The sequence below is a fragment of the Andrographis paniculata genome, unplaced genomic scaffold (assembly GCF_009805555.1).
Source record: "Andrographis paniculata isolate CXL003 unplaced genomic scaffold, ASM980555v1 Contig10END, whole genome shotgun sequence".
Classification (NCBI taxonomy): Eukaryota; Viridiplantae; Streptophyta; class Magnoliopsida; order Lamiales; family Acanthaceae; genus Andrographis; species Andrographis paniculata.
In genome coordinates this window covers 665,272-691,576 of record NW_026137380.1, presented here as the reverse complement: position 1 = coordinate 691,576, position 26,305 = coordinate 665,272, and the positions used below count along the sequence as shown (strand labels likewise).

At 30.9% G+C, this 26,305-nt stretch overlaps 2 protein-coding genes across 3 annotated transcripts; one reads left to right on the top strand and one right to left on the bottom strand.

Moving 5' to 3' along the window:
* Positions 1 to 11: 11 nt before the first annotated feature.
* LOC127244923 (DNA-directed RNA polymerase III subunit 2) lies at positions 12 to 14,205 on the top strand. 2 transcript variants are annotated; one of them, XM_051265523.1, is made up of 38 exons: positions 12 to 116; positions 201 to 282; positions 573 to 694; positions 839 to 931; positions 1,407 to 1,473; positions 1,594 to 1,684; positions 1,807 to 1,859; positions 2,006 to 2,070; positions 3,170 to 3,275; positions 3,368 to 3,478; positions 3,626 to 3,685; positions 4,284 to 4,319; positions 4,458 to 4,508; positions 4,593 to 4,691; positions 5,024 to 5,083; positions 5,168 to 5,260; positions 6,051 to 6,152; positions 6,240 to 6,350; positions 6,491 to 6,607; positions 7,557 to 7,673; positions 7,766 to 7,846; positions 8,737 to 8,841; positions 8,916 to 8,996; positions 9,085 to 9,216; positions 9,314 to 9,358; positions 9,597 to 9,674; positions 9,745 to 9,884; positions 9,970 to 10,060; positions 10,493 to 10,614; positions 10,686 to 10,821; positions 10,904 to 11,034; positions 11,910 to 12,035; positions 12,140 to 12,195; positions 12,581 to 12,651; positions 12,748 to 12,832; positions 12,914 to 13,017; positions 13,424 to 13,552; positions 14,004 to 14,205. In XM_051265523.1, the coding sequence occupies exons 1-38, from the start codon at positions 61 to 63 to the stop codon at positions 14,055 to 14,057; spliced, it is 3,459 nt and encodes a 1,152-aa protein (XP_051121480.1). In that variant the 5' UTR covers positions 12 to 60; the 3' UTR covers positions 14,058 to 14,205. The 2 variants fall into 2 exon arrangements, with proteins under 2 accessions (XP_051121480.1, XP_051121489.1); XM_051265532.1 differs by having other exon boundaries at positions 98 to 116; positions 516 to 694.
* Positions 14,206 to 14,898: 693 nt separating this feature from the next.
* On the bottom strand, positions 14,899 to 16,211 carry LOC127246222 (probable carboxylesterase 17). Its single transcript, XM_051267476.1, has one exon. The coding sequence runs from the start codon at positions 16,053 to 16,055 to the stop codon at positions 15,045 to 15,047; it is 1,011 nt and encodes a 336-aa protein (XP_051123433.1). The 5' UTR covers positions 16,056 to 16,211; the 3' UTR covers positions 14,899 to 15,044.
* Between the last annotated feature and the right edge of the window lie 10,094 nt (positions 16,212 to 26,305).

Here is a 26,305-nt window from a genome sequence, read left to right as displayed (position 1 = left end):
TAAATATCGATTCAGAGTCCCGGCCTTAAACCTCCCTCCATACTCTCTGCAGAAGTTACGATGGTTGTGATGGAAGACGACGCTGCTTTGCCTGATGATTTTTTGAAGGAAAAGGGGTAAGACTTTGGATTGGCGTGTTGCCTTCATATATAAGTTAATTTTCTGCTATATCGGTAAAATATTGATTCTGCTGACTGCAGTTTGAATATGGACAAGCAAGCCCTTGCTGCACCCGTGAAGAAAGCTGTCGACAAGTTCCAATTGATTCCTGAATTCCTAAAGGTACAGTTTTACCGTTCATCAGCCATTCAATTTGAGAAAAATTAACAAGAGAGGGGAGCGAGTTCGATTGATTTAACTTGGAAGCTTTACCTTTTCGCGGACGTGGGATGTTTTGGTGATTATAGAGGAGAAAGTATTAATTTTGTTATTGCTGATGATTATCAGTTGTGTTTAGGACTATCGAATTTTGCTTTTCTTGCTTTGCACAAACTAACATGTATAATTCTGAACAGCTTTTTGCGTGGTCTATCTTGCTCTGAAGATTTGATGGTGGTTATGTGACAATGTAGGTGAGAGGTCTTGTAAGGCAGCATCTGGACTCCTACAATTACTTTGTGACGACGCATATAAAGAAGATAATTCAAGCCAATAATCTTATTACCTCTAGGATCGACCCTAGTATTTTTCTGAGGTGAAACCATTGTTCATGATCTGTAATGGTTTTGCTTTATGTTCATAGAAGTTATACTTGCTTGTATGTTATAGTCAACCAAATCGCTTGTTTTTCTCTACGTTGTATATTATTTTCTTGTCTTTGTAATGCTCATGTTTACAGGTATCGTGAAGTTCGCATTGGTGAACCAGTGGCAATGATTAATGGCGTCAATGAAAAACTTACTCCTCACAAGTGCCGGCTCTATGACTTGACGTGAGCTCTATTTTCATGTTACCGAGTATATGCGATAGGATCCTTGGACAATTTTATTTTGATTTGAAATATTTTTGAAGTACCAAGATGCTGTGTGAACTCCTGACATATTCCTTTTATATTACAATCTGTAATAACTGTTTCTTATGCTCTGGGCAACTGGGCTAAGGTCTTCTGCTTGGATAAAAAGGCATTTTGTCAGGAGTTTGTTGGTTGCAGCAAATTATAGAAGACTAAGCTAAATACAAACTAAGCTTATATCCTTGAAAATGATCAACAATTCTGATTGTTCATGTTGAATATTCTTTGCACCATTACATTGTTATTTAATGAATAGTTTAAATACAAACTAAGCTAATTTTATAACTATTTCGATTATTTTTTGCCTGGGAATGAGAAAGCTCATATTTATGGCCTATTGGTTTTTTATTGTGCTTCTAACTTATCTTTTTTTTTTTTTTGCCATTGGTTTTAGCTATACTGCTCCAATATTGGTGAACATAGAGTATTCAACAGGAAAGTCAAACGCTATCCAGAAGAAGGTTATTTGAATTTCTAGTTTGCTTCTATTTTGATGAATGCACAAATATGGAGATTATTTAGGCAGATATAGGAATAATCTGATGGTTGCACACACTTGTTCTTTGGGTTGTATGTTTCAGTCGGACATCATTATTGGGAGAATGCCCATCATGTTAAGAAGCAGTTCTTGCATCTTGCATGGGAAAGATGAAGAAGAACTTGCGAGATTGGGTATGCTATAGAATTCTATGTGCATTCAGGTGCACTTTATTGCAATCGTGGTGATCAGGAATTATTTGCATGGTGATTTTTTAATCTCTCATTTTCTATGAATGCCTTGTGTATCCTTGTAGGTGAATGTCCGCTTGACCCTGGAGGATATTTTATCATTAAAGGAACAGAGAAGGTGGTGCTTCCATCATTATATATTAGTTATTTTCCCTTGTTTATGACAATCTGAAAAAAGATTCTGAATAGATGAAGGATTTTTGTTCTCTTAACTGAAATATTTTGTAGACTCTACTGTTTCATTTAATTCCTCGTTTCTTGCAGGTGATTTTGATACAAGAACAACTTTCAAAGAACAGAATAATCATTGATACCGATAAGAAAGGCTTGTAAGTAGCATTCACTTAAAGTTTACTTTTTTTTTTTTATCGGAATCACTTATATATATATATTTTGAAAAAAAAGTGAGGGGAGGAGATAATTATAGGACATATATTTTTTATTTATCTGAACATATATGGTTCTTTTAAGCGTATGATATAGTTGCCCCTACATGAAAGTGCGCAGGTCAAGTTTACTTGCCACACCACCGGGCCATCCCTTACGGGATAAGTAAAATTTTCTTTTAAGCACATGATATGGTTCTAGTACATTATGTGAAGCTTATCCTGCAGAAATATATTGGAGTCAATGTAACTTAAGCTTCAAATAGCCAAAAAAAACCCCACTACAGGGTAAAAGTGAAGGGAGGAGATAATTGTAGGATAACTGACTTAAATACTATTTGGCAGGTTCTACATAGTCAACCCAATCAGTGAATAATAAAGCGTGTGTTTGCATGTGTTTTGGACTTGAAAATTTATGAATGGAAAATAAGTTTTGGATGTTATGCTTTCAATGGAAGATGGGTTTTGGATGTGATGTTTTATTACAGGATAACATATTTCACTTTGGATCATTGGATTGCATGGTTGGGAAATGGTAACATAAACACAAACAAACACACCTGAAGTTTCTTTTCTTTTTCAATTCGAATTGGGCATTGTGTAACCTGATAGTGATGTAGACAATTCAGAGAAATTTGAGTTCTTCTCAGTTGTCACACTGTACATCAATTATCTATCAGATGTATACTTTATACTAGTATACCTAAATCAAAAGGGAATAGAGCAACATCAATCACCTGGTGTTAAAGAGGAGCTGGTTTTATCTTGGCGTTTGCCAAGTAAGTGTGGATAATAAAAAAATATAAGACCTTAGTCCCTAGTTATACTGATTTGAAGTAAGTACGAGGTGGTTAATTAGGGAAGAATTCTGCGTTGAATGTCCTGAAATATGGTTGACTGTTGTCACGATGAGTTTGTGATGACATAGGTTTTAGAGATTTTGAATTTATTTCATTTTTATCAACATTTTATATTCCTTGACTATGTTTCTGAATGCATCATCTGTTTTTTGACTGAATCCTTTTTAACCTCATTCTCACAGTGTGCAAGCATCTGTTACAAGTAGTACAGAGGTAACGAAAAGTAAAACTGTTATAAAAATGGAGAAAGACAGGATATATTTATACCTGAATCAATTTACAAGCAAGGTGGTTTTCCTACTTATGAGCTTTCTTTTCCTGCTATGCTACTTTTAGATCTTATAGGGAATTATATTTCCTGGTGGTTTTTTGTTCTATAGGTTCCTATCATGGCAGTTCTAAAAGCAATGAACATGGAGAATGATCAAGAGGTCATCCAGATGATAGGAAGAGATCCTCGGTTCGGTGAATTTCTTTGGCCTTCAATTGAGGTACACAATCTAATGTTGGTTTAATTCAAGTTCTTCCAAACAAGCTAATGCAATTGCCATGTTAATATTATAGTGAACCGTGAATCTACTTTAATTGTAATCGTGTTGCTTCTTGTGAAGCTTATGTATGTGATACCTTGATTTCAGGATTGTATGAAGGAAGGTGTATACACACAACAGCAGGCCCTTGCGTTCCTTGAACAGAAGGTTTTTTTTATATCTGGAAAAAGTGTTATTTTGTTCTTTTAAAAACATATTAGTGAAAGTATGCATAGTTTTCGGGATAACAAAATTTTATATAATTAAAAATAGCAACTAAGTGATTAAATGTGCAATTGATGTTTTCATAACTTACTATGAGAATTTTAGATGGTATTCAGATTTAGTTAATTGCTTTAATCTTCAGCCGGAGGCAATATTAGATTAAGTGTTGATTGATATATAGCAAGAGAAATGTTAAGGTAGATGTTGGTGTGGCGGCAGACTTGTTTGTTGTTGAGTTCAAGAAGCACACTTAACTTATAGATAGGCCTTGAAGATGGACAATGGATTCAATTGATGTCCTTTATGCACACAACACACTCATACGTGTTTACTCATGCGCATGTTCTTAACAACACACACATTATTGATCACTTACATGGTGAAAGCATTTACAGTAGAATGGTTTTACATTTTTGCATAACAGAGGTTTTTGATTCCTATAAAAAAACACTCTACATTGCATAGCAAGTTACTTTACAGACATCCATATTTTCTTATGCCATTTGTTTACTTTTTAAGCTTGTATTTAAATGTATTCTAGGTTAAGAAGCTGCCGTTTTCTACGCCAAATGATAAGGTTGGGTTTTTTCATTTTTTATTTTTTGGTTTAAAGTCTAATGTAATATCCGGATATTTTATTTTATTTATTTATTTATTTTTGTTGTGGTTGTTGGTTTCCACAATTTCTTGTTTGTTATCTTCATTTTCTATTTAGGAAGGGCGTGCTCTCAGCATCCTACGGGATATATTTCTCGCCAACATACCAGTAAGCTCCATAACAAGTTATCCTGCATAGCTCATTTTACTTTTGCTAAGCACCCCAAGGTTCCCTAAAAATTTCTCCTTGCAGGTGCATCAAAATGATTTTCAACCTAAGTGCCTGTATGTAGCTGTAATGTTGAGACGCATGATGGAGGCTATCTTGAACAAGGATGCGATTGATGACAAGGTACACCACGCGATTGTTTTAGTTCTTTATATTTTTCTCATTAGTGAGCATGCATGGAAGCTCTTAATGAGAACTTGAACAAGAGAACTCAATCTGACAAAGGATGTTCCTTTGGCCGAGTCAGGGCTGTATAAATTAGTTTTGAACTTATCACAAAGTAATTTTTTTTTTAAAAAAATGCTCTCGGATAGTCATCTTGAAACAATTATGCAGCATCCAAGTTAAATCTTTGTAAGAGATCATTTTGATTTGGCATAATTTATTACTGTATTTATTGTTGCCTATTAAATTGATTTTTCATTTATTTATCCTTAACTTCCTTATTATTGTAGGATTATGTTGGAAACAAAAGGTTGGAGCTATCTGGCCAGTTAATATCTTTGCTTTTTGAGGTAATTTTTACTATTACCTTTCTATTCCAATAATTTCACACGCAATGGTCAGTACAAGTAAATCATTCTCTGAATCCTGTCTAGGACTTATTCAAAACAATGAATGATGAAGCTCGCAAAACTATTGATAACGTATTGGCTAAACCAAGTCGCTCCAGTAGGTTTGACATTTCTCAGGTTTGTCTTGATGTCTTCCAGAAAATTTTGGTACGCCTATATTGATAGAACAACATTCGTTGTGGGGGAATCCCCAATAATAGTTCGCAATAAATCTCGTGTACCATCTGTTGTGAAAACTGTGAAAAGAAATATTAGCGTGGAAGATGACCGAAACCTGCATGATACTCGTCCTCATCATTGCATCTAGTTTTCATTTTCATCAAACATTTCTTAGTGACATCGTGCAGCAATTCTTGAAAACGACATGTATGCATCCGTATATGCGGTCCAAGTATGTAATATAGTTGGGCTCCTGGAATATTATGCCCTTGCCTTCTTGTTTCCATCAAGATTGGTATATGGCCTCAGGTCTGGGGTTTACATCAGATTGGTACAATAAAGCCTGTCGTCTAGATTACAAAATTTTTTTGGGACAAAATTTTAGTTTTTTCTTCAGGTGTATCTCTCTTAGGAGGGAGAGATGATTATTTGATATTGGGCGGGGAAACTTTTGCAGCAATTGGCTTGCTCCCTAGATGCATGGACTCTTAGTTTGCTTGATGCTCTTTGCCAATAATTCTGCTCCTTACCTTTCCATTATGTTTCTATTTTATCTTTTGTCTGTTATTTTACTTTTATCTTTCAGTTTAAACCCCATGACCTACAATATTTGTGTTTCAGCATCTTCTAGATTAGGCAATTTGTTTCAAAGTGCTTCTACAATCCATCCTTGTTACTCCTGTTAAATAAAAATGCTGTTTATGCAGTTTTCATCTGTTGACATGTCATTTTTTATATTATGTTTCAGTATATAATGAAAGATAGCATTACTGTTGGTCTAGAACGAACTCTTTCTACTGGGAATTGGGATGTGAAAAGATTTAGGATGCACCGAAAAGGCATGACACAGGTGTAGAGAGCCCTGCCCACCTCAGGATTAATTTCATATTATTTTATGATCTTGCATGTGTCAGATTGAAATTGAAGTTTTTAACAGGTTGTAGCTCGATTGGCATATATCGCAGCATTAGGTTGTATGACAAAGATCTCCCCACAATTTGAGAAATCAAGAAAAGTTAGTGGACCTAGAGCTCTGCAACCCAGCCAGGTGAAGTGATACATTTATATTTGTTTATCATATTATTATAATAATAGTAATAATAAATTAATAATAATAATAATTATTATCATTATTATTATTTTCCTGTTTATCCAATGTTTACTTTAAATTGTGCATCTTTTCTGCAGTGGGGAATGTTATGCCCCTGTGATACTCCAGAAGGTGAAGCTTGTGGGTTGGTGAAAAATCTAGCGTTAATGACTCATGTCACAACTGATGAAGATGAAGAGACTCTCCTTAAAATTGTAAACTTCTCTCTTTGGCTGCTACATGTTTTAATTATCAGACTCTTTAAAAGTGTACTAATATCTCGTCTGTATAGGAAGCTCAGGTGGCTAAACATATTTATTAAAGTTATTAATGTGGACACTTCTACATGTTTTGTGCTTTGGGCAGCATAACTTGTTTTAATCCCTGTTGTAAAGTTTTTAATATGATACTTTTTTAATATAAACAGTCAGATTATGTGACTTCTTAACTATGGAATGTGGCTCATTATCATATAAACCTTTATCTACTATGTAGGGTTGACTATATGGCATGACTGTGTAAATACTTGGTGGTGTGCTGTAAAAACCAATTATTTTTACTCTTTATGTACTAGTACTGTCTATACCTTTGGCTTCTTGTAGAGTTTTATAATTTGGGTAAATTTCTAGAGGATGTGATGACAGGGTTTTTATTGATTGACTTACCTAACCATAGACACTAAAAAGCTGTAGTTATGGCCAATGATCCCAAAGCTACTGTTTACTGAATTAGTTTCAGTTTTTTGTACACATGGCACAATGAAATCAGGCAATTGAAGTCTACTATTTAGCCAAAATTTGCTCTTTAAGATCCTTCTGGTAGAACTGTTGTATATTTGACAATTTTTAGGTTAGCTTCCTCATGATATTATAAGAAAGTTGAGCTAGTTCTGAAGAATTATGTCTTGGTACCCTTTTCTTTGACAATGTTTCCACCTTAACTCATTCAAGCAATCGGATAAATATTTTTACCCAGAGCTACTACTATAGTTAATCCAACCCATGGCACCTCTGTATTTGTACATTTCTTTCCTGACTCGGGCTGAGGTTCCTACAATATGTTGACTTTCTTCCACTGTCAAAAATATGATTTGAGTTTGAAATAATTTGGTGCGCAAACTGTTCTTCTTTGTGAAACCGTAATTTTGCATGGTTTATGTGACAGATCCATTCTTTTGGAGTGGAAAAGTTGGAGACTGCTTCTTGTGAAGACCTTCACATGCCAAATACCTATCTGATCATTTTTAACGGTCTTATTCTTGGGAAGCATCGGAGACCACAAGTATTATATCTTCCAATACTTAAATCTTTCAATATTGTTAACTAGGCATTGTGTTTTGCTTGATTATTTGCTGTGGAACTCATATGTTTCAGAAATTTGCTAATGAAATGAGAAGATTGAGAAGGTCTGGAAAATTTGGAGAATTTGTGAGCATTTTTGTGAATGAAAAGCAGGTGACTCTATTTCTCCTTGTTTTTTGTACAATTGACTTGCAGTACAAGCTATCATCCTGATGCAGATACAAAGGTTTCATCTAATGTGTCATTGGTTGATTGGTATATATTTGTTTGACCAACCATGCTGTTTTGTTGCTAGTCTGCAGCTAATGAATTTACACTTATATCTACTTGAAATGGATTGTGAATGCTGAAAACTATATACCTTCATTGTAGGTTGCTTATATAGTTGTATGAGCACATGATGCATAGTAAAATATGAATCTTTATTAAATAGAAAAAATAGCAAACAACGGAATGTCTTCTGTTCAACCAAAAGGTTCCCAAAACTCTAGATGATCCCTAAGACTTGTGACTCTAACCTATTTAAAGACTTTTTTATCGGACCTTAATGGCCCAATAATTTTATTGTCAGACCCAACAATAAAATTGAATACAAAATCCAAAATACTCAAATAATTAAAGTGCCGCCAAATAATTGAAGTGCTACTATCAACCTAAAGTGGGTTGCTTTCCTCCGGACCCGCCGCGAGTAAACTACTGGCATCCTTCTGACATTGCCAAGATTCGTCGGTATCAGCACATCAAGTGGCGACTTGAGGCATTTGTGTATTTAGAATAATAGCTGAAAAAGCAATGTTCTATTATCATATCTATTTTCTTTAATTTTTCTAGCTTTTCACGGAGTTGAAAACTTTTTAATTTCCTTGAATCATTAGATAATTCATCATAAGAGAAGTTTGTTTGAGCTTATTTGTGGTCTGGATTCTTTATGTTGCAATAGATCTATTATCAGAGAATCTCTGAATCTTTGAACTTTGTTCTGCCTTAATGTTATTCAGATTCTTCAAGGTGAACTGATTTTCTTAGAATGAATTTTCTTGCAGCGCTGTGTTTATATTGCTTCTGATGGTGGTCGTGTATGTCGCCCCCTTGTAATAGCTGACAAAGGTGTATCAAGGATTAAAGAACACCACATGAAGGAGTTGCGGGTAAGAGTCACACAATCTCAAATATTTCTCTTCTTCATTTTGACCATGCTGTTGAAAAATTTGTTTGTTTGAAGGATGGGGTTCGCAACTTTGACAGTTTCCTGAAAGAAGGCTTGATAGAATATCTTGATGTCAATGAGGAGAACAATTCCTTGGTTTGCCTTCCTTTCTTGCATATATAATAATTATTTTAGTTTATATGGTCAGTTTCAAGTCCTGTTTCATGAAAGCAAACATTATCAGATTGCGTTGTATGAAGAGAACGCTAACGAAGAAACAACCCATATTGAAATAGAGCCACTTACCATACTGGGTGCATGTGCTGGATTGATCCCTTATCCTCATCATAACCAGTCACCAAGAAATACTTATCAGGTATGCTGCATTTTATCTTCTGGGAAACTTTTAGCTTTGATCTCCGATTGCCTCAAGTAATAGATCTGCTAATTGTTTCTGCATTTTCAATTTGAAGTGTGCTATGGGAAAACAAGCTATGGGTAACATCGCATATAATCAGGCAAGCTGTTTTTTGATTGAAAGATCATAAGTTGTTTTGAGTATATTTCAGGAAACCATCGTCTACAAAGATCCACTTGCGTTGGTTATGGGTGTCATTGAAAATTATTTTGCAGTACTGTTTTTGAACAATGAAGTTTTGTCTTATATTTTATTTTTTGATTTTGTTGTAGCAGCAGGTTATTTTTTATTTTATATTTGTTCTCTTTTTCTTATGTTAATAGTTGTTATCATTGCAGTTATGGAGAATGGACACTTTACTCTACCTGTTAGTCTATCCACAACGACCATTGTTGACAACCCGAACAATTGAGCTGGTTAGTGGATCCCATTGCTGCTTACATTGCGCAAGTTTAGATACAAACCTTGATGATTTTCTTTTTTCAGGTCAACTATGATAAACTTGGAGCTGGACAAAATGCAACTGTTGCAGTTATGAGTTATAGCGGATATGACATAGAGGATGCAATAGTAATGAATAAATCATCTTTGGACCGTGGCTTTGGTCGATGTATAGTTATCAAAAAGTAATATATCCCCAACTAATTGTAGAAATACCCTGTAAAAACTTTCCCTGTCTGATAGGTGCATTTTATGCTTTTCTGTGGACAGAATGTCAGCTATTAAGCAGAAGTATGAAAATGGCACATTTGATCGGTTAGGTCCACCAAAGAGAGAAGGCTATGAAGCTGAAAGAATGCAGGTAATTGGGTGAACTTCTTTCACTCTCAAATGATTGTTTTAGGGTTTTCGGTAAACTGAAGTTACAGAAAGTTGACATCAGTGATGTATGATTATACTTGTATAGTTACACAATTACATATGGTTCCTTTCGAGGTAATTGGCTTTATCATGTAGATATTATAGCATGAAAGTCATTCTTTTACACAAGGTTTACATGTGATTTTCTTCCTTATAAAAACTAAGAACATCATATAACGTTTCCCATGCCTTCTGCGATGCCGATAGAAATTTACTGTTATCAATGGAAGCACTTTATATCAATAACTACTAAAGTTCAAAAGTCTCTTTATTTTCTGTTCTTCAATCTTTGAATTGCCACTTCTTGCATCATGGCCTGTGATTGTAGGATCAGCATCCAGTGGTTGCCATTTTAATCATTTTCTGAATGCAGATTTTAGATGATGATGGATTAGCAGCCCCTGGGGAAATCATTCGACCTAATAACATTTTTATCAACATGGTGTCACCAATAAACACTAGGGGACATGTCACATCTCCGAACCTTCTTCCTAGGTAGAGCTTCTGTATAGTTTTATGTTTTCTTATATCAGTGATCATCTGATTGTGTATGTTGACACACCCAGTGAATACAAGCCAAGCACACAGAAATACAAAGGTCCTGAAGGAGAGACGCCTGTTGTAGATAGAGTGGCTCTCTGCTCTGACAAAAATAATAATTTAAGCATCAGATTCATGATTCGCCATACTAGAAGACCAGAGGTACACATTTTATTCAGCTTGAAAATGGAAACTCCACTAAAATTCCTTGCTAAATCTTGTGATGATAAATTTTTTGAATTAGCTTGGTGACAAGTTCAGCAGCCGCCATGGGCAAAAAGGAGTTTGTGGTACCATCATTCAACAGGAAGACTTCCCCTTTTCGGAACGTGGAATATGCCCTGATTTAATCATGAATCCCCATGGATTTCCAAGGTAATTAGTTTGATCTGCATGGCTTTCTGAATTTTGTTCTTAAGAGATCTTGAATTTCAAGTCTAACATTTGGTGTATGTGCTTCTCTCATCCAATATGGATGCTGGATGCTCTGTTTTATAGTCATTCTTTCTTTGTGTTCTGTTGGAAGTGAAGCTGGATATGGATTATGTGAATGGGTGGATCTTGGTCGCTGAACAAGTTTACTACTGTGATATAGACATGTAGGAAGGCTTTTTTGTATTAACATTCTCATTCAACTTACGGTTTAAGAATTTAGCTTTGTGTGAAGGCTCTGACTGGTATAGCTGCACTTGAAAGTGATCCAAGGTATACAAGTTAACGAGTGTCGGTTGGGTTAGTGTTTGCTATAAGCCCTCAGAATCTCATGAGCCTAACTCCAAAATTGTAACAAATGGCAAACATGCCACGTTGCATTCTTTTAATAATTTTAATAATGCGGGTGAATGAAAGAACTAACTTCATCTTTAGGAATCATACTGTTCCTTGTCATTATGGATACAGCTGTTAAATATTCAATCTATATATATTGTATTTGTTCATGTCTTCAAACGCCTTTTTCCAACAGCATCTCTATCTTCTGAATTATAGGCAGCTCAGTTGGAAGTAGCTTGAGATTTAATGCTTAGTAATTCCCTACGGTGCACTAATTTTATAAGCTTATTTTCATGTAGAGCATCATAGCATTGCTTTACCTTGAATTATTAAGATATTGACCATTTGGTCTTTTATGCGTCATCACAATATTAAAGCTACTACACAACTCTGTAGGTGTGGTTGGATAGTATTATAATGTTCATAGTAATTTAGCCTTGCACTGACCTTTTCTTAATTCATGAATGAATTATCTTCAGCCGAATGACTGTTGGAAAGATGATAGAACTTCTCGGTAGCAAAGCTGGAGTTTCCTGTGGTAGGTTTCATTATGGAAGTGCTTTTGGAGAGCCTAGTGGTCATGCGGATAGAGTTGAGGCTATAAGGTACAAATCCTACATTTGCATCCTCCCAACCCATGTCCCTGGATATCTGTCTTGCATTTCCTCAACTTAGACCTCACATTTTATTACGATTTTTAATGTTGCAGTGAAACCCTTGTGAAGCATGGTTTCAGCTACGATGGAAAAGACTTCCTCTACTCGGGTATTTTATTGCATTTAAATTATAAATGAGTAAAAGTTATCATTATGTAGTTTGTACGCAATGAGTATGTTTGCTAAATTTTCTGCATACTACACTTCCTAAGTGTTTTGATCACCTTGAACACTATATATTGTCACCTTCTTTGAAAACATGGCTGCGAATGGACAACTACCATTGTGGCTTGTCTGTTTGTATAGGTTATCTGTTATGATCAGTAGATTGTAATATGCATACATATTGTAATTCTGAGGAAAATGTGAGTAGTAGATAGGCAAATCATGTGCTTAAAAAGGAATTTGTGTTCAGGATCTTAGTTCAAAGTTTTTTATTGTGTTTGTGCATGAATACTTCGTTTGAATTATTATATATTTTATGTATATTGCAGGCATCACAGGGGAGCCTTTGCAAGCATATATATTCATGGGTCCAATTTATTACCAAAAGCTGAAGCACATGGTAAGAAAGGGTTTTACATATATGCAAACTTACGAATTCTCATGTGCCTTATTTGCATTTCTAATCATGATCATTGTACTTGTGTTTGAACCTCAGGTCTTAGACAAAATGCATGCTCGTGGAAATGGACCCCGTGCTATGATGACTAGACAACCTACAGAAGGGAGGAGTAAAAATGGAGGTTCGCAAATAGGATAATAAATATTTTACTTGATTTCTTTGATTTTTTCGTGGCATGTTCTGATTGTTTGGAAGTAACCAGGTTTGCGTGTGGGAGAGATGGAACGTGATTGCTTAATTGCGTATGGAGCCAGCATGCTGATATACGAACGTTTGATGATTTCTAGTGATCCTTTTGAAGTTCAGGTAAACATCAATCAATTTACGACAACGCATACATGCTAACAAGCATGCCGAATTTCTTACTCCTTTTCCAAGCAGTGATTACTGATAGTCAGCTGTATATGCACTCCCAAGAGGATTTATATTAGTAAAGATTTTAACATAGTTATAGCAGCATTAGCTTTCTTTGCAAATGGTTTTAAGAAGGTAGTCTGTTAGCTCAATGTTTATGGAACCTAATCAGTAAATCACATCCTACCATTTAGTCCTCATTTTATGACATATTTTTGGAGCCAACAACTCAGATCATTATAAGCTTCTAGTCGGTTATTCTGTGACCTCTTGCTTGTACACTGTACTGCCACTTTGCAAAAAACACATGAATTAAGATTGTTGAATAGTTTGTTTCCATTGACATTGGTGCTTGCAGGTTTGCCAGAAATGTGGTCTTTTGGGGTACTACGATTTTAAGCTAAAGAGAGGCATCTGCATGACATGCAAGAATGGACAGAATATGTCTACCATGAAGCTACCCTATGCTTGCAAGCTCCTATTCCAGGTAAATGTGATTCTTTGGAAAAGAACCTAGTCATAAATTGAATTAGCATCATGGTAGGCTAGTGTGTATCGAAAAACTTCCCCTTAAGTACATCTGAGCTACATCCAGCTGCGCCACCGAATAGATTGAACATTCTAAACTAAAGTTCAAAATAGTCCCTAAAGGCTATAGACCATACACTTCCACATATCTGTATATTTGTGCATTACATCTCGGAACACTCCTGTTATAGGATAACTGTTCTTCTTGCGACGCTTATCACTCTTAGGTTTACATTTGGTGTCGCTAGTCGATTCTTCTTGCTGGAAAATAGAAATATATAGGGAAGGAAAAAAGGGGGAGCGATAGGATAGGATAGGATAGGATTGCGATGTGTGTCGATGTTTGGTTGTGTGTACAGAATGTGTTAATTTTATGTGTTTCTTTGCTGCTTGTCGTGTTTGTTTCTCAGGAGCTCCAGTCAATGAATATCATTCCACGCCTAAAATTAACTGAGGCTTCTTGAAACAAGACTTTGTTGAAATAATTGGACGCCTGAGACTTTATGCCTACAATTTCTAGGTAAATACCATTTCTGTTTTAATCTTTTTTGTTTTGGTTTGGACCATGAATTTCAAACGATATACCATGAATATACATGACTTTTTAAGAAATTCACTTTGCTCTTTTCCTTTTCTATTCAATTTTTACCTATAGCTTGTTGAAATACAAAATACAGCACAGTTTACAATATAAGTACAAATACCAGAAGTTAGATACAAAGACGAATATATAAAATATATGTTAACCTAATATAAATAAACATATGAATTAACAATAATATTTGATAATGCACCAATGTAATACAAAATAATACGAGTCTAAATTTTAATGTGTTTTCGTAATATTATGTAATTTATAATATTAATATAATACTCCTACCTAATAGCATTTTTTTTGTAATTTTAAACAATATACTTCTTTCTTTTTCAGCTAATTTGTCTTTCTTAGTCGCGAACCAAAGTTTAATATTGTGTAATTATCAAATAATTTAAAAACATATTAGTAAAAATAATTATGAAATAATAAAAATAATTATAAATTAATATTAAGATAACTAAATAGTTTAATTAATAAAATAATTATAAATTATAAATTTTAAATATGATTAAAATATATAATTATATTTTATTATAAAAAAAGAATAAATTATGTAAGACGATTGAAATAGAAAAAATAGAGAGGCGAACCTATTAGCCTGAGAACCATTATTGATCTTTTAAAATGTGTGCGCCGAAAACATTAAGCATAACCACTTTGAGAAAGCGCATGTTTTTTTGTTTAACAATTGACTACTAATACTAGACTGACCAAACCACTTTGTTTATTTAATTAATAACCATACCAAACCAAACCAAACCGCACTCAACAAATATAACCCACTTATTATTATTATTATTATTTTATTAAACTAAAATTTATAATCAACGGCTGATACTACTCCGGCGACCCATCAACGGCTGTGGATAAACTCCTTTATCTTCTCAAACAACTTCTCCGTCTCCGCCGCGGTGGTGGCGTCCATGTCCACCGCGATCTTGTTCAAATAAAAGCTGTGCCCTACGCCGCCGCTGACAAAAAGCTCCACTTCCTTCCCCACCTTCTTCATCATCTCATAGAACTCCATTTCCGTGTCCTTTATCAGATCCTGCTCCGCCACGCAGAACAGGTACGGCGGCAGCTCCAGCTCCTCCATCGGCGGCGCCGCCTCCCCCATCGGACACGTTATCGGATGGTCCTTCGTCGCCCCCTCCGGCAAAGCCAGGGCGATGAATTTGTCCACCATATCCAGCGTCAGGAACGGCGTCTCCGGCTGCTCCAGCTCCGACTTGCTCCGCCGCGCCCGGCAGAATCCAGGGTGGATCGGAATCGCTCCGGCCACCGTCACCGGCGCCGTACCCTCCTTCCCCGCACGCGCCGCCACCTGGTGCACGATGTTCCCGCCGGAGCTGTCTCCGATCAGAAAAACCCGACCCAAATCCGCCCGCTCCTCCAGCCACGGCTCGCTCACCTCCCCGCCGGCGACGGCGCGTAGCCACATCAGAGCTCCGTATCCGTCCTCAATCGCCGCCGGGAGGCGGTGCTCCGGCGCCAGGCGCAGGTACACCGACACCACCACCACCCTCGCCACGCGCGCCAGGCGCGTGTACGGCGCGTAGTACATGTACCAGTCGGCCCGGCTGATGCAAAACCCGCCGCCGTGGAAGTGGAGGAGAACCGGCAGCTTCTCCGGTTCACCCTCCATCTTCTCCGGCGAGTAGATCCGCACTCTAAGCCCGGAGGCCTCGTCCGCCACCACATCCGCCGTGGCCACCCCGTCGACGAATTCCCGGTGGGCCGGCGTTGGCTCCGACATGAATTTGACCTCCGGCGGACCGGTCCACGTCCGGTCGACCGTACCGTCGTCGTAGACGGTGAGCCAGCCGGAGACGGCGTCGACGATATTCCTGCCCTCTTGACCCATAATCACAAATTCAATAAATTTATTTTCGAAAATGGTTCATGCAAATTCTTCAGCAATCCCTCCATCATATTTATAGATGCAATTTTCGAAATTCAAGAATAATACTAATGTAAATTTCACACTCAACATTTTCATTTCCAAGAAATTGGCCAGAAAGTGCCATAATATCATTTTTAAATAATTATATAGTTCTAAGACCAATAGCAACCAACTTATAAATGAATTAGTTTGTAACAGTGTGTGTTACTCTGTAGCAAATTTCAACTTATTGCATAAATCCAATGGATTTATTGAATTTGGGGGTTAGGGCTCTGACCCAGTCCTACTCTTTTCTTTATAAATGAAGTTTGTTACAGTATTAATCCATGACCATTAAATTGAATATTGTAATTTTGTTACTTTCAAGGGTGTATTGTGTAATTTATTTGATGCTGTTCATTTTTCAAAAGATATCACATCAAATATATTTTTTCTTTCACAAAATATCAAATCAAATACCAATTTTTTACTTATTTTTTATTTTAAAAATAATGTATAAATAGTATGGCTGAATTTCAATAATTACTAATGATGTATAGAATAATATAGGTATAAAATTGAGAAGAAAACAGAGGTAGGATTGTTGGGAGTTTCCAATGAAAAACATGTGTGGCCCCAAATGTCTAAGAAATTCAATTGACTACATTTTTTAATTTCCCAATATATAAATAAATAAATAAATAAATAAATAAATAGTGGATCACACCACATCACATGTTACATACATGGATATAGTCAACTCACGGGTCACCTATATTATATACTATTAAACCTAAGGAAATGTTTGTTAATTTTTATGTTATTAATAAATGATAGTATTACGCCTTAATGGTCTTACACTTGTTAGTAAATAATATTTTGTAAAAAATAATGTATTTTCATTTGAGATTATCCACAATTAAATTATATTGAAAACAATATATATTAACACAATATTTGCTTTGCTTTCGTTACTGTCAATTTACTATTTTCATAAAATATTATACTCCGTTCCAAAATAAGGTTATCATTTTCTAATTTAGTAATTGTACTACATATTTAACATAATAAAAACCCTTTCAACTTACAATATATCATATAAATGTCATTATTTTTATATTACACCATACTAATAAAGGTATGTTTGTCTCTTTTACTACAATCCAATATAATACTAATATTAAAAAATCTACGTGAAAAAAACAAACGATATCTTTATTGCGGGACGGAGGGAGTATTAAATATTAACTATTTTATTATTTTCAATATTTTAAAATCCTAAAATTTTTTAAATTTTTATATAAACGAACCCTATTTCTTTAAAATATAAAATTTATTTTCATAATATTTGTATTTAAAATATTATATAAGATTTTTTAAAAAAAATTTAAAACATACTCCCTCCCTCCCGTCCCATAACAAAGTATCCATTTTTTCATTTTAATCAATCCCATAACAAAGTATCAATTTCCTTTTTTAGTAACTGTACTATCTACCTAACATTATAAATACCCTTATAACTTACAATATATTACACAAATGTCATTACATTTATATCACACATACTAACAAAGTTATTTCAGTCATTTCATCTTTATTCCTACTAAATTCCAATATGATACTAATATACCTAAAACTACGCGTAAAAAGTAATTGGACACTTATTAATGAGACGGAGGAAGTATTTAAAGTTATACACAATTCATATAAACATAACTTTATTAGTCAAAGCCTTGTACAATTGATGAGACATCCTCGATTAGGGGTTAGGACCCGAGTTCGATCTCAGTCAAACCCTTATAAAGTTACTCTTTTGTAAATTTTATTTTTATTTTTATTTATTTTTATATATATAAAAAATTACATAAAAAATGGTATATTATTGACCCAAATAATTTTACCAAAAGTTCAAAATAATTTTGAAATATTACAAATACGGCCCAAACCCATTGTCCCTTGTTTGGGTGGAAATTAAGAGGCCGGAGGCCCAAATATAAAAATCATAGTTTAGTCCAACAATGTGGAAGTATTTCAAATTATAATTAAATTGAGAATATTATTTAATAATAATAATAATAATAATAATAATAAAATTTACAAGAATAAAAATATCATTAAAATAAAATCCTTCACAATTAAGATTCTTACAAAAAAAAAAAAAAAAAAAGGAGTATATTTATTTTCTTAATTTAAAAACAAAATATATATTAAAGTGGATAATGAATTATGCATATTGTTTGGTGGGAATATTGTGTGAATTCCACTATGGAATAGTAACATTTTTGATGCAAACATAATTGGATTCCCTATCCATTCATTATTGATTCTTTTATTTATTTTATGTAAATGTTTTGACATCATTTAAATTAAATTGGAATCGAATATTAACTTATTGATCAATTTAAAAATTTTCCCAGTTAATTTAAGATACTTTGAAAGTTCTCTTTTATTTTTTTTATATTTGGATAGTGCATGATAGAAAGAAAATTAGAGATTATGTTCCTTTGAAATTTAATTTAAATATAAGTATATAACCTCTAATTTTGTTCCTTCATACTACGTAATAATTTCTTATAAAAATATATGCTCATATTTTTTGGCATATGTTTAATATGGATGCCAATTTTTGTCTTTTTTTTAATATTTTATAGTAAAAAAAATATAAAAATACGCAATTTTTTTACTTAAATGAGAAATAAATTTTTTCTTTTTGTAATGGTCTAAAAAAAATCTAAAAGTAAAGTAAAAATAAATTTAGATAATAAAAATAAGATTATTTTCTTACACAAAAATTTATATTCAAATCACTATTCGCACTCAAAAAGAACAAAGATAGAATTATTTTAAAATTAATAATAATCAATTTCTTTTAAAATAATGTAAAGGATTACATTGTCACAAATAACAACAAATCATCTAATGAATTGATCTTCCCTAAAAAAAAATTCAATAATTGTGCAATAGAAAAGAATATATATATATATATATTTTTTTTTTTTTTTTGATGACGTACATAAGAATTAAATAAAATTTAGTAACCCTATACATATAATAAACCCACCAATGTAATTTAGTGCAAATATATATATAATCGAGCATTATAGAGATCAGGTCCCATTTAATAATTGGATTAATCTAAAAATTGATTGCATAACATTTAAAAATGATTTGTTGGACAAATAATTAACAAGGATTATGGGCACTCAACAAAATAAGCTAAATGTGTTGTTACTTGATATTTAATCGGGTTACAAAAAATTGAGTAAATTATTTATATCAAGAATTTTGAAATTACACTGTTATGAGAAAACATGAAAGAAAACAATTAAAGAACACATATATTTTACATGGTTCGGTGACGGTGTATCAGCTTACGTCCACGGGTAGGAACCGGAGATATTTTATTATACTGATTCATACGACTATGAACCATAACTATCTATTTATAAGCATACCAAAACATCCTATACCCTAAGCCTATTTGTTATTAATTAGGATAAATCCAAAAAGAAACCTGCCAATTGAAACAACTATTTCGCTTTTGTTTCGAGTCGGATAGACCACTAAATCCAAGTCACGTTTCAATATATATATATAATATATGTTTACAAAGGAGTCCTCTAGCTAGCAAGAAATTTGAAATTAAACATATTCTATTCCCGAATTGAAAGAATTTGTGTTAATTTATGGGATCAATTTACGCTGGGATAATACATGAAACTAGTAGTGAATAAGAGTTTTAAAAATTATTTCTTACATGAAGTTATTATTATTATTATTATTACTATATTATTATTGTTATGGATAAACTTTTAACTGAATAGTAACGACCGTAGTTCTTACGTTATTAAAATATTATCCTCGTCCGGCTCTAAGAGTCTCGCTTACTTTTTGCGTATTGATATTTGAATAGTAATTATTTTATCAAATGTTGTACAAATTAATAAAAAAATTACAAAAATACTTCTATCAGTGTCCTATAATACTAATAGAAAGACATTTATACAAAAAATTATATAAATATAAAGATATTTTTAAATAATAATAATAATAATATTATTATTATTATTATTGACCACTCACATGTATATATAATATTTATACATGAAATGAACCACTCGATCCCACCCCCAATATTGTGGACACTTTTATCACTAGCTATAGTATGTATTGCATTCGATAACTCTTATTATATTTTGTATATATATACTTCTAGTTTCTTTACTATTTTATTTTTTTTATTTTTTAACTATTATCGCAAACTATTTCATATTACAAAATATTACATTTAGATCACAATAAAAAAAAAAACTCCAAAATACATTCTTCATCGTTACTTTTTGATATTCGATTAAATTGTATCCTCGTGCATCTTATATTACAGTCTTCTTCAATATATCTAGTGGTATTAATGGGTTCGACGATTATATATATATATATATATATAAATATTATGTTTTTAGTAGTTCAGGTAATTTAGTCGCTTTGATGTCGAACCCTTCAATTCTAAGAAAGAATATATATTTAAAAAATATTTGTGTTAAAATATCAATAATTTTAATAAGATATAAGTAGCCAAAACAACCATTCATCATTAATTAAAATAGTCTCTCCTTAATTAACCTAATTGCTACTTTAGGAGGACCTTTTTGTAAAGGAAGCAATAGGGATATTATATAGTCATCGAACAATAATTTTGCATTTATTAAATATGGAAAATAAAATATAAAAACAAGCGTTTGTTTATATGAGGTTCGGTTTTATGTTTTGATTTTGAATTTTAGTTTGAACAGTGATTTGATATTAATGTGATATTTTATGAAACTAAACACTGTTTCTTTTGTTATAGCTAAATGTACATATTTTATTATTTTTGTAGGTTTATAGAAAAATATATTTTATATTATAGTAACAATATTTTTTATATTAATATCAAAATATTATTAATTTTTACATAAATTATAAATATATTGTTAGAAATATTATTATTATACATAAAATATAAAAGAGTACAAATATCAAAATATTATGACACTTCTACTATCTAATAAATAGTTTTATTTTGAAATTGATTTAAAATGAGCTTGTTGCTTGAAATTTTAAAACCGTGAATTTTATAGGGAATTTGTATTAAATAATAGTACTCTATCCGTCCGCCTCTAAAGATCACATTTACCCGTATTTAACATTAAAAATATCTTTATATTTGTATAAATTTCCTTCTATTAATATTTTAAGACACTAATTGAAGTATTTTTGTAATTTTTTCTTGCTTTATTTCATTTGATTACTCATGCTCGCAAAAAGTAAATGAAACCCTAAGAGCCGGACAAATGTAGTAATTCTTTTCAAAATTTACAGTAGGATTTCTATAAATTTATAAAATTTATTGCAATGGAAAGTGAGTAAGATCCCTTAGACTGAATGTAGAATTAAGTATTAAGCTACCTTTTGTATTTATAGATAAAAAGACTCAATTATTTGTAGTCAAATTAAGGTCTTGATTAATTAATTAAGAACCTTGATTAAATTATAAACTACAAAATAGATATAAATTTCTTAATTAAAATATTTATATAGATACACGTCCCGTTATTAGTTCATCCCCTGCAATACTATACCAATTTGACTATCACTTACAGGCCAATATATTTTTTTTTTCTTTTTTCTTTCGGTCATTTGAACAAAAGAGAAAAATATTGATTTTTGAAAATGTATCACTAAAATAAAATTGATGACACATAAAAGATAAAAATAATAATTGATCATAAATAAATATATCATTAAATATATATATATTTATATACTAATTGATATAAAGTAAATACATGATTAAATATATAATTGTCATTATATATATTTATAATGAAGTATGGTAAATAAAGTGGTGACAAGTTCATATATATGGTGATTCAAAAATTTTAAAATTTATTGAATCATGAATGAAGAAGCACTTTTTTTTTGTTCATCAGTCAAAAGACTTAATAAGAAAGCAAAAGCCCTTTAATTTTTATTTTTATTTTTGAATCAAGCAACAAGGTATGTCTTGGTTCATTGAAAAAAAAAAAAAAAAAAATTAATCCACATTATCTTTGATTTTTCACTTTTCAATGTGCATTCACAAAAAAAAAAAAAAAAAAAAAATACTAAATTTTTATAGACTATATATATACCCATAAAAATCTTTTAATTATATATATATATATATATATAAAGAATTGGAGTATTAGCAATGGTAATGTTAAATCACAATGATGACGGTGAAAATACCGATTTGAAATGGTTAATTCGCCAAAACACAATTATTTATTGCGATGGAAGGTAGAAGTTGTCGTCGAATTTTGCAATCAAATTTATGGGAGTTGATGAAATTGTAGATTATGTTATAAGATGATGCATTTGCTAATTTTGAATTATATATCAAGATATGTTTTTCTATTGTTTATATATATATATATATATTATTTGATGGACTTTAATTGTGTTTTAATTTATCTAATTAACATTAGTCTTTTTTTTCTTCACTTATTTATTTATTACTTTAATTTGAGATACACAGAAGAAAAGGAATTTCGTGATTGCTCGTGTGTTTGTATATATATATATATACATGCAATTTACAAAAAATAAATATATGATATTACATAATAAATATAAAAATTACTCTCTTCATCTCACGTTGCATGTCCGGGTTACCGTAGACACAAAAATTTAAAAAATAATTATTTTATAATATAAATAATTATAAATTTAAAATGAGATTAATGTGTGTAATTATTTTAAAGAAAAAAAGTGGCATGAAATATAGGACGGCAATATGAATATGATAAGTGAGACGAATGAATAAATAAATAATGCGAAAATAAAATTAAACTTACTTTTATAAAAGATCTATAGGAATATACCTACGATGGTTATGCAATTCGACTCTCTCTCTCTCTCTCTCTCTCTATATATATATATATATATATATATATATGTGTGTGATTGTGTGAGGAAATGAGGCAGAATCATGCATGTTACATGTAAGATTCACTTTTTATAGTATGTTTTCAAATTATTTTTTGTTACTATTTATTAAATAACATATTTTAAAAAAATTATATTAAATATTTATCTTTCAATTAAAATAAATTACATTAAAAATTTATTTATATATATATAAAACATCACATCAAATTTTTATTTTTACTCATTTGTTTTCTATTCTTAAAATACTTTCAAAATATATTTAAACACATCCTAAATTAGTCGATAGAAAATCGACACGATATATATACACAAACTACATTTATGCTTTAGTTTTATATAGTACATGTAGATACATTTCTATATATATATATATGGATAAATGTTGAGAATGTAATGAAGGATGATGATTAGATTTGCACATTAGAGCCTTGGTGCATCCTCCACTTACCTTATTCATACACACACTTTCTCTCTCAACTTTTTTTTTTTTTTTTTTTTTTTTTCTTCTTCCCTCTCTCTCTATGATATACTCTAATTTATAGTATTGATTATTTAACTATTGGTATTAATATTATATATATTTTTTAAATTTTTTTTATATTTTTTTTCAAACTACTGCTAAAAGAATTTAGAATTTATAGTATTAATTTAACTATTGGTAAAATAACAGACCAGCCCTAAAATTTCAAGGGGCAAAATATCATTTTATTTTTATCGATTCAATGTTATATTTTTTGATTTTTTTCAGCGCAGCTGGATAAAGAATTTTTTTTTTAAAAAAAAGATAAAAATTCAACAAAAAAATTACATAAAATTTAATATTTTTTACTAAAAAAAATAAAAGTATAAAACAAAATCACAAATATATATATATATATATTATTTTTAACATTGAAAAACCAAAAAAACCTAAAAGATGGGACAAATTAATTCAAAATACATAATTTCACCGGTACATACAACGCACTTGTAAAATAATAATAATCGAATATGATGCTTTGTGTTATATGTGGTATTATTATTATTTTTTTTTAAAGATTGAACGGTGAAAAAATAATTAACAAAATACAAATGTTATGTGGAGACTAAGAATCGTCGTCGTCATTGTTGTCGCGGTGGATTCCATTCTTGTTTTCGTGTCCAAAATGCATTATTCTTTACTTAGAACTTTTCTACGTATTGAATTATTGAGTAATCATGTCTAAAATTATATATATCATATGATGAAATTATTAAATAATAACATTAACAAAATGTATTCCATAATTATATTATTCATCAATGTATATTACCAATAAAAAAAAAATATCAATCTTTTCTTTTTTAATCAAACTTTGTCTAATTTAAATGAGAAAAATATGAAGTTGAGTATTAAAACCAAATTCGTAGAAGTTATTTTACGTTGTCCTGTAAAAGGCAACCGAGTTTATGCGATATGACATCGATTCGTATCTTACCAACATTTTCTCAATCCATTGTATTGAGATTATTATTTTTCAAATAAATTAAATAATAGACCATTTTAATACTAATCTCAAATTAAATTGGTTCATTTATTAACTAATATATATACTTATGTATTTTTTATTTTGATAAGACATTATGGATCTTACATGTGTATGTCAAAATAAATAATTAAATTTTTTATTATTTTATATTTTTAAAGTAATGATATATGGTTCTCAAAAGTTGAGTACAAAATGTGCAACTAAGTTCACAGTGGTTTGCCAGTCACCAGACATTGACATAATCCTTAATCTAATTAAATTAAATTAATTAATTACCAATCATTCATTTAATTTATAATTTATTCATAAACTAATGATCAAGCAATTGATAATTTTATTTAAAAAAAAAAAAGCACACGAATGCATTACAAACTTTATTTGAGGAAGGAGTCGGTGAATCGATAAAGCTTCATAATACTTTATTTATATCGTAAACAATTTTATGTTTACTTATACTTTTTTTATGCAATTTTTAATATTTTTCATTGAAATGGTATCATTTTTTTACAATATATCACATTTAATCGACCCTTTGAACTAAAAAAAAAACCATAAACTTATACTAAAATGACTAAGTTTTATTTTAATTTATAGAATAAGTGTACAATATAATCGACTATTTTCTTTATTTGAATAAATAATCTCACTCATTTTAAATTAATTTTCCAAAAAAATTGATCAATATAAGCATACAATATATGCATATATTGATAATTCGAAAGAATAGTAAAATATTAAGTTGAAATAAAATTCTAACATAATATGAATTGGTGTTTGATATAAATGGGTGGTTTGTTTGATGTGTTTGATGTATTTTTTTAATATAAAGTATAAAAAATCGTGTTAATAATATAAAAATAATATTTTACATTGAATATTGATTTCTCGTGAGATGATAGAATTATATTATATATATATATATATTAAATTTGTGTCACATAAAAAAAAATGATTGGGCAAACTATAAACCTAAAGTTCTGAATAAAAAAATAAATATTGATATAATATTATAAGCTATATTTTATAAGTTTCATTTAATAGTTTCGAGGAGAAAAAATATTATAAATACTACAAAATTCAGTCTAGTCTTCAAACAAACGCTCTATATTTCTTATATATATATAAAAAAAAAAATATATTAACTATGTTCAAAATATTTTAGTCATAATCATGTAATAACCAATATTTCATATCATATTATACAAAATATTACATATTACGGAATATATACTATAATATACACAAGAATAACGACTTAATAAATGCGTACATTTGTCATTTTGATCGTTTCAATATAGTCTATATAAAAATATTTTTATATCTAATTCATAATTGTCGAAAATATCATTTGATATCAAAATATATGTTAGACGTTATATTACTGTCATAATATTGACTAGTCTCATAACAATTTATAATATAAAATATGGATATGAATTTAATTTTTCAAAGAAATATACAAATACATATATATATTAATAAATATATTAAATTAAATCCACATTATCATTTGGTGATAAAAATTGTTATATAGCTATTCCATATCAATACATATAACATTTTCAACAATTACATATCAAATATAGGATTAATTTTATGCATATTTCAAAATGATAAAAAAAAAAAAAAAAAAAAAGAGAAAAATATATTATTATTATTATTATTATTATTATTATTGTTATTATTATTATTATTATTACTCACTATTTAATGAGCCTATACTTTGATTAGAAAAACAGCACTAATTTAATT

Coding starts and splice junctions, on each gene's coding strand:
- LOC127244923 (XM_051265523.1), top strand. CDS start 61: ATGGTTGTGATGGAAGACGACGCTGCTTTGCCTGATGATTTTTTGAAG. Junction 4,509..4,592: donor TATTTCTCGCCAACATACCA/GTAAGCTCCATA, acceptor TTCTCCTTGCAG/GTGCATCAAAATGATTTTCA. Junction 6,608..7,556: donor AAGAGACTCTCCTTAAAATT/GTAAACTTCTCT, acceptor TTTATGTGACAG/ATCCATTCTTTTGGAGTGGA.
- LOC127246222 (XM_051267476.1), bottom strand. CDS start 16,055: ATGGGTCAAGAGGGCAGGAATATCGTCGACGCCGTCTCCGGCTGGCTC.